The 9474-nt window shown below is 45.6% G+C and overlaps 1 protein-coding gene across 1 annotated transcript; it reads right to left on the bottom strand.

Moving 5' to 3' along the window:
* Nucleotides 1-6855: 6855 nt before the first annotated feature.
* Nucleotides 6856-8079, bottom strand: LOC137834126 (uncharacterized). The gene has a single exon (XM_068642189.2). The coding sequence runs from the start codon at nucleotides 8077-8079 to the stop codon at nucleotides 6856-6858; it is 1224 nt and encodes a 407-aa protein (XP_068498290.2).
* Nucleotides 8080-9474: the final 1395 nt, after the last annotated feature.

Below are 9474 nucleotides of genomic sequence, written 5' to 3'. Positions count from 1 at the left end.
CTGTTTAAATCTGCTGAAATCTCTGATATCAAAATTGTTTATGCTTCTGCTGATAGAAACAATTGATTGTTTCGTGTAAACAACTGATTGTTTGTCTGGAATTCTGCTTTAAATATGTGAAAATCTAACCTGCTGTTGTAGGAAACATTGGAGTGTATATATGTTGTTTTTGCAGGAAACTGCTTCAGATTCAATCAAATCCAACACAAGCAACCAGGAATTTGTCTTCATCAAATAGGGGGAGATGGTTGAATCAAGTGTGTTCAAGCTTTGAAAATTCCAAACCCTTTGAAGGTTGATGAAAGGCTGGATGTGCTTGTTGTTGCTGAGCTGTCTTTAGATAGGATCTGGGGTAGATTATCTATGTAAATCCACTCTTGATTGAATCCAAATCTTAAGCATTCTCAAACCTTTTAAATGAAAAGTGTTTTTCAAGCTAAGTGAAAAACAACTTGTTGCTTTGTCGAAAAAACCGATTGTTTTATACTTAGATGTTTTTAGAAAGGTTGAAAACTATTTTTGATGGTTGACTTGCTATCAAACCAAAACAACCAATTGATTCAAGCATTCAACCGATTGTTTGTTTTGGGACCATAACAGAAAACTGTTTTGGGCTTTGACTGAGCATTAAATGATTTTGTAACTGAATACGCTCCAGTTTTAAATGCTTTGACCAATCTTTGAATGCAATAAATAGTTTGTTCAGATTTAGTAACAAACAACAACTAGGATTTAATCAAAGAAAAACAAATTTGAGTTTTTCACTAATTTTGCTTATGAAAGAGTTGGAGATTATTTTAAGATTGCTTGGATCAAAGAGAGTGTGATATAGGATTTTCATCTTATATTGATTTCAGATCTTTTTTGTAACAAGTGTAATCCTTTGTACCTTTGAAGAAACTTTGTGTGAAGCTGAGAAGTGTTGTGTCTTCTTGAGGTTGTCAAGATCAGCATTCTTAGTGGTGTTTGTGCTGAGTCAAAGGAAGTGTGTGTCTTGAGAGGATCAAGGTCACTTCTTTGGTGGTGTTGTAAGTAATCTAGAGTTGATTGTTTAGTGGATTTCCCAGTGGTTTCTGGGAAGACTGGATGTAGCTCTTGGTTAAGAGTGAACTAGTATAAACTTGTGTGTTCAATCTATATATCCCTTGAACTCTTTAATTTCAGTTTGTATTTGTTAACTGGTATAAACAACCGATTGTTTCTGCGAAACAACCAATTGTTTTTCTGGTGCTGTGCTAAATTGCTTTGTGTTTTTGGCAAACTGAATTCTGATTCAAGTTTTCTCGAAGTGATTTCATTCTAGACTTAAAAGTTTGCGAAAAATCTCTTTAAACCATTCATCCCCCCCCCCCACCCCCCCCCCCCCCCCCCCTCCCCCTCTAGTTTAAAGTCATACATTCTAACAAGGTTGAAGCCGAGCTCGTGGAAAAGACTGAAGCTTTAGCAAAAACCAAAGAGGAACTGGCTGCACAAACTGAGGCCCTTGAGAACATCAAGGTTGAGCTAGCTGAGCAGGCCAAAAGCTTTGAGGAGATCAAACAAGAGCTTTCACATAAAGCTGAAGCCCTTGTCCAAGCTGAGAAAGAGATGGATGCCCAAGTTGAGGGCTTCAAAAAGGTCGAGACAGAACTCATCGACGCTGCGGACGCCTACGCCGCTGGGTTTGAAGATACCCTGGCTCAGGTTGTTTTCAAACATCCTAAGATGGACACTTCGCCCTTTGCTACAGCGAACCACGTCGTCAAAGGAGAAATCGTGCCAAGGAGCCTTCCACATGATGCTGCTTAGCTTTGTGTTAAAAAATTGTATTCTTAAGAACCTTTCACATTTTGAATGTATCTCACACTTTTAACTTAACTGCTTTGCTTATTTTTGCTTGCATTTTTACTTGCTTCCTATACTAATAACGCTTCTGATGCTTACTTCGTTCTTTACTTCGAGTAGCTTTGTTTTCTCGAACTATAGGTAGCACGCCCTTTCATCTTTTAACTTTACTGTCAAACAATCTGCAACGAGACAGGCGTGCGCGGACCTTCAATTCTCCCGTTCCCCAAGGCCTCGGTTACCCTAAAGGGACCAGTCCACTTAGGAGACAGCTTGTTCTCCAGTTTGTACGGATGAGCCTTCCGCATTACCAAATCAGCAACTTGGAACTGTCGGGGCTTTATCTTGGAACTGTATTGGTGTTCCACCCTTCTCTTCAATGCCTTGGCTTTGATCCTTGCCTCCTCTCTGACCTCGTCCAACAAATCCAGATTCACCTTCCTTTCCTCGTTAGACTCCTTGGCCACAAAACTTTGAAAACGTGGCGAGCTCTCGTCGATCTCTACCGGGATCATCGCATCCGATCCATACACCAGGCTAAAAGGCGTCTCCTTAGTGGAGGATTGAGGCGTGGTGTGGTAAGCCCACACTATCCTGGGAACCTTTTTCGCCCAGGTCCCCTTAGCTTTCTCAAGCCTTCTCTTCAATCTTCTAAGCAAGATTCTGTTAGCAGACTCCACCTGCCCGTTCGTCTGGGGGTGCTCGACGGACGCGAACACCTGCTGTATGCCGACCTCTTTACACAACTTGCCCAACAGCTGGCTTGCAAACTATGTACTATTGTCGGAGACAAGACGCCTTGGTACGCCAAAGCGACACACAATATTTCTCCGCACAAAATGTTGTACCTTGTGAGCCGTGATCTGCGCTACCGGCTCAGCTTCAATCCACTTCGTAAAGTATTCGATGGCCACTATCAAAAATACTTCATCTGTCTTATTGCCAACGGAAAGGGTCCCAGAATGTTGATTCCCCACGTATGGAAGGGTCACGGACTATAGATGGACCTCAACTCTTCTAGTGGCGCCTTGTGTCAGTCGGCGTGCTGCTGACACTGCTTGCACCGCTGGGCGTACCTCACGCAATCTTCTCTTACTGTCGGCCAGTAATACCCTGCGTGTACAACCTTCAACGCTAAAGACCTACCTCCAACATGGCTCCCACAAATTCCCTCGTGGAGCTCAGCCATTATCCTCGTACACTGATCTTCGCTCACACACGTCAGGATCGGGTGTGTGAACCCATGCCTGAACAATGCTCCGTCAACGAGGGTGTACCTTGCGGAGTTTCTCTTTACCTTCTTTCCTTCATCGAGCTCTACTGGGAGTATCCCATCGGCAAGGTAGCGCCTATAGGGCGTCATCCATGCGTCTGATAGCTCCACTGCGTAGCGTACCATCCTCCCTGCCACGTCTGGCTTCTGCAGCACTTTCCAGATAGGGAGGTCCGTCATCACTACCACCATGAAGCTCTGGAAGTAATGACGGAGCCTCCTGGCCGAGAACACCACGGCCAGTGATGCCTTCTCTAAGACTTGATACCTCGCCTCTGGCCCTTGTAACACCTTGCTCACGAAGTATATTGGCTTTTTCCTCTAGTCCTACTCCTGAACAACGACTGAGCTGATCGCCCTCTCATTCACAGCAAAATACAACCGGAGGAGCACACCCATCTGTGGCTTGCACAATACAGGGGGAGCGGCCAGGTACTCCTTTAGCTTGAGGAACGCCGCCTCACACTCCTCAGTCCACACGAACCGACTGTTTCTTCTTAAACACTGGAAGTAGGGGTGGCTCTTGTCACCTCCAGCAGATACGAATCTGGACAGGGCCGCCATCCGCCCTGTCAGCTGTTTTACTTCTTTCACCGAGGCAGGGCTCCTCATGGCGAGGATCGCCGCACACTTTTCTGGGTTCGCATCTATCCCACGCTCGATGAGTAGAAACCCCAAGAATTTATCCGCCTCGACTCTGAATACGCACTTTTTGGGGTTTAGCTTCAAACGATATTTGGCTATTGTAGCGAACAGCTCTTCCAAATCAGCTATGTGTTGTCCTCTCTCCTGCGAGGTCACCACCATGTCATCTACGTAGGCCTGCACGTTTCTTCCCAACATGGGTGCAAGGACCTTATCCATCAACCACTGATAGGTGGCGCCTGCATTCTTCAGGCCGAACGACATCACTGTGTAACAGTAGCAGGACGTCTCGGTCATGAACGCCGTTTTGCACTCGTCGCGGGGGTGCATCTTGATCTGGTTGTACCCGGAGAATGCATCCAAAAAGTTGAGCATCTTGCAGCCCGATGTGCTGTCTACCAACGCGTCGATGCTTGGTAAATGGTACGAATCCTTTGGGCACGCCTTGTTGAGGTCAGTGAAGTCTACACACATCCTCCACTTCCCATTGGCCTTCTTCACCAAGAACACATTGGCCAACCATCAGGATATTGGATCTCCCTGATGTGGCCGGCGTTCAACAACTTCCTCGTCTCTTCCTGTACGACCAGCCGCCTTTCTTCGTTAAACTTTCTTCTTGTCTGGCGCACGGGTCGGACTTTGGGGTCCATGGTGAGGCGGTGGCATAGAAAATCCGGGTCAATACTTGGCATGTCCAAGGCAGACAATGCGAAGGCGTCCAGATGACGAGATATCACCTCTGCCACCTGGTTTTGTTCCTCCTGGTCCAGCGATTTACCCAACTTGAACGTCTTACCACCAATCTGCCTCTCCACAACGTTCTCAGCTGGCTCAAGTTTCCTCTCCCGAGATTTTTCTGTGCGGGCCAAGCCTACACGGTCCTCGTCCATGGGCGCCTCCCCATGGATGGGCGCTCCACTACCATGAACACGCCCCTCTTCGTTTTGAGGTTATTCTTGTTGAAGATGGTTGCTGCCCCTTCAAGATTGTGTTTGATGAAGACTTGTATGTAGTGTTTGATGAAGACATTTATGTACTTTCCATGTATTTTTGCTTTGCTTTAAGTGTGTCTTAGTTAGTGCTTAGAGGTTGTCTAAGAGTAGCTTTTTGCTGAGTATCTCACCTCATAACCACTGGCCATGTGTTAAGAACAAGCATAAGCTTTCTAAAACTGTTTTGCACATGTTTTATACAAAAACACGTTTTACTGCATAAAAATAAATATGTTCTTTTCTAAATAAACAGATTCATTTTCTTCACTAATGCCTTGGCTAAAGTCTTGTAAAAATTGGATTTTGTGCATCAGGTATTTTGACTAAGTCTTCTTCTTTTCAAAACGACTGAGTTTCAAATAGTTAAACTTCCTCTGTTTTCGTTTTGAAAAATAAATCTGTTCATCTGTAAATGAATAGATTCTTTTTTGCCTCTGGTGCCATATCATACTTAAACATTTTTCAGTTTTATCTCAGCACCAGAATGGTTGACTAAGTCTCCTCACTTAACAGATTCTCTAACTGCTTTTGAAAATAAATCAGTTTATTTTATTTTCAATCTGTTCATTTTATAACAGCTTTAACTGTTTTTCAAAATTCTGTTATAAGCTGGCTTTCTATAAAATGCAAACTTGTTTTCTGAGTTTAATAACGATTCAAACAGTTTATACATTTGCAAAAAACAAGTTTTAACAACAGAGAGTTAAGTGTTTTCAAGGATTAGCATTTGTTCTTCAAAGATTTCAAAAATCACAAAGTGCTTGTTCTTGGTTTGGTTCCAAAAGCTTGGTGTGAGGTGCAGCTACTGTTCTAGCAATCTTGCCTACTGGTTTAAGGCAGATCTGTGTATCCTCAATCAGGTGTAGTCGTTTCACTTCTTATTACTTGTAATAGTTTGGTTGAATCCTCTTCTTGATAGGTGTTCTTGGAGAGTGGATGTGTGTGTATGAGTGCTGAAATAGGTTTTTTCAGCAAGAGTACCTAAGTTCTTCTAGGTTTCAAGAACAGTGGGAAGTGTACTTGATTGTACTGTGTGTTAGTGAATTCCACCTGTTGTTGGTGAAGACTGGATGTAGCTCAGGTTGAGTGAACCAGTATAATTGCTTGTGTTCATTCTCTCTCTCTCTCTGCAATTTCGTTTCTGCATAATTGATAAAACAGCAAAGAAATAAATCTGTTCAATTGAAAATAAATCTGTTCTTTCTGGGCACAGTGCATACTGTTCTTGATTTCTGAAAAAGCTGTTTTAATCTGATAAGAACATATAAAATCTGCTAAAAGCCACTGGAACAGATTGACTGTGATAGGTTGCTCAAGAAAACTGTCAACGTCATTAATTGAACCTTAAACAATTGCTTAAAATTAAAGCTTGCTGTTCTGTGATTAAGTGTTCTTAATTTCTGGAAAATTGCTTAACATCAAGAAGAACATTCATAGTCTGTTAAAAGTCACAGGAACAGCTTGTTTGCAAAGGTCACTCAATTAACTAGCATACTATCAATTGTACCTTAATCACTTGCTTGAAATTGAAACTTGCAGTTTTGTGTTTCACTGTTCTTCAAATCTGATATCTGTGTGTGTGCTGCTGGAAATTCTCACTGCATAGTCTTGTGATTAACCTTGCTGTATTAAAAGCGTTTTCAAACAAAAAACAGTGCTGAAATAAATCTGTTCATTTTTACATAAATCGATTTATTTTCTGTAAAACTGGATTAAACACTGTTTCTGCGAAGAAGTTTTAAAAGGTCAATTCACCCCCCCTCTTGAACTTTGGCACTATTAAACCCAACAATTCTCGTAGCACTTCTTGGCCTCTTGCTGATCGGATTTGATCACGATCACCTTTCCACTAAGATCGAGCAGCTTCAACTTCATATGGCGTGTAGAGGACACCATGCTCAGCCGATTCAGGGTCGGGCTTCCCAACAAGATGTTGTACGTCGAGTGGGCGTTTATCACTACGTATCTCATGTTTTCTGTGCGAGATGCGGAGCCATCTGTAAAGGTCATCCTCAACTCCAAATAGTCACGCACCTCCACTTGATCTCTCGCAAAACCATACAAACATCCCATGTATGGCTTAAGCTGGTCAGGAGACAACTGCAACTTATTAAACATAGGCTAGAACATTACATCTGCCGAACTGCCCTGGTCTACCAGCACTCGGTGTACTTTCCTCCCCGCGGTTACAACCGAAATCACCACGGGGTCATTATCATGTGGAACGGCGTCGCGAAGATCAGCCCTCGTGAACGTGAGGTCGACGTCGAGCGAGTCGTTTGCCACCTGTTCTGCTACTGACATTACCGAACGCACGTACCTCTTGCGCTGAGAGGTAGTGCACCCTCCACCCGAGAATCCACTTGAGATGGTGTGGATTTCCCCGTGGATGGGCATCTCGTGGGCTTGGTCCTCTGTTGATGTCTTCAAGGCCTCGGTCCCTGATGACCCCGCCAGGTAATCATTCAAGAAATCGCTCTTCACAAGCTCATCCAGCTTATGCCCCAACGCCAAGCAGTTGTTTATCGGATGACCAAACGCCTGGTGGAACTCGCACCATGCATCCTTGTGTGGTCCCAACACCTTATCAGTCTTCATAGGCATCTTCAACTTGTCCGCTATGTTGGGCACAACGATCAGGTCTTTCAACTCCACCATAAAGTTGTGCCTCGCCGGCTTATTCTCCTCCGAGCACCCCTTAGCCTGGGGCTTCCTTGGCTCGTAGGGACGCTTTCCTCCTTGACCCCTCTTCCCCGTCGCGGCCTCGTTCACCCTCATGGGCTGTGCGCACGACGAAACTAGTGGACACACGGGAACGATGCTCACGCGCTTCTCATTTACTTCACCTTCCGCTGCAATGTGTGCCATCGCACGACGCCTGATCTCAGCGAAAGTATTGGGGCGACTTCTGATGAGCGACTCGCTGAAAGGTCCAGGGAAGATTCCCTTTCTGAACGCATGGACTATCATCGACTCATCCGTGGTGTTGACCCTCACCACCTGTGCCCCAAAGCGATTAACAAACTCTTTCGACGTTTTCCCCTGATACTGCCTTACGTCGAAGAGATCATAGGAGTTGGGTGGGGGAGCACGATTCGCTATGTACTGCTCCCTGAACAGCTTCGACAGCTGTGTGAATGAAGTCACGTGGCCATCTGGAAGGCTGATGAACCATTCCATCGCCGTTCCCACCAACGTACTCATGAACAACTTACATCTGACGGCGTTGGAACCGCCAATTAGCATCACTTGAGTATTGAATGCTATGAGGTGCGCCTCTGGATCCTCCATCCCGGTGAATGTGGCTTTCGACCCCACAAACGTGGCACGGATAGCAACATCCATGATTGCTTGTGAGAAAGGCATAGGAAACTCCCTGGGAGGCGCTGTGCACTCTTGCTCCTCTGTTTCGCGACTCCCAGCCTGGTTGCGTAACCCACGACGCAACTCTTCGTTGGTGCGGTGCAACTCCTCATTCCTTGCTTGCGACGCCGCAAGGTCCAACTAAATACGCTCCTGCTCCGCCTTCGACGCCGCCATAGCCTCCTAGAGGCCCTGCATCATTTCCATGACCTGCTGCAAGGTCAAACTCCCACCTCCCACATGCGCCGTAGAACTCTGCCTAGTATTCCTCATTCTTGGATGTTTCTTGGCGAATCTTGAACTGTTTTATCGAATCTTGGAACTTTCTTCGGTGAATCTGAGCAAACCTTGAGGATTCTTGACGAACCTTTCAAGAATCTTGAAAAACTTTGACGAATTTCCACAACTCTCACTGAATCTTCTCCTTCTTGCTGTGGGACAGATGTTTTAGACCAAGCCCCACGATGGGCGCCAAATGTTCCCGCCGGTTGACTAGAACACCTTCGTGCGTCTCTACAAACCGCGCTCTAAGAATTCCTTTGCTTCTGTTCCAACGTTCTCCTTCCTCTGTCGTGAACACCTGAAACAGAGAGACAAATGGCGCCCTCGCGGCCGTTTGCACTCCAACGATCAAGTCAGCTATTGAACAGGAAACACCAAACACTTCTCGTCGCAGAACACCGTAAGGTCAATGTTCAAAGAAATGCGTAACTGAATCGTAACTGAAAATGCTAGCTTTCGGTCAAAATGTCTTAGAATGTGTAAAATGTACCTTATTCTGTTTATCGTAAAACCTTATATTACCTTCCTGGTGTTTCTGTCCACGTGTCATCTTGAGACTTGCGCATTCTGGGGGTGCTCCTTAGCAACACTGTTCCCAGTCTTAGAGCCTTCTCAGTGTGTAAGGTTGCCCTGTCGAAGTGCAACTCGCGCGGGGTGACTGCATGGGTGTCAACTCATGCGCCCATTCTTTGAGTCAGCCACCCTGGGAGTTCTCTGCCTTCCTCACGTGCCATGCATGCAGATCACCCTCTGGGACGTGACCCTCCCATGGGTCGTCTCTACCCCAGTGGCTTTCCAACGGTGGTGCGTATTGTCGCGTCCCTACACCTCATTCACGGATCCCTTGTGAGTTGGGTCTCTCCCTTCTGGTAACTGGGGATGTGGCTTGAAAACCACCTTTCTTTATCTATTATTACTGTCTTGGGTGCCGAGGCCCGAGGCCTTCACGCTCCTACTGTGCCGCCTTCTCCACGGTTATCCCTACCCGTGGGTATCAGGAGGGGACACTTCCCTGGCTTGCCAAGCTTCCTGGGCGCCTTTATTATGTTGAACCTGGGCGACGTCCGAGGCCAGTCAACGCTCGAGGTCGTGGAC

Source organism: Phaseolus vulgaris, chromosome 5, assembly GCF_051622355.1.
Source record: "Phaseolus vulgaris cultivar YP4 chromosome 5, ASM5162235v1, whole genome shotgun sequence".
Lineage (NCBI taxonomy): Eukaryota > Viridiplantae > Streptophyta > Magnoliopsida > Fabales > Fabaceae > Phaseolus > Phaseolus vulgaris.
This window is presented reverse-complemented; position numbering and strand designations above follow the sequence as displayed.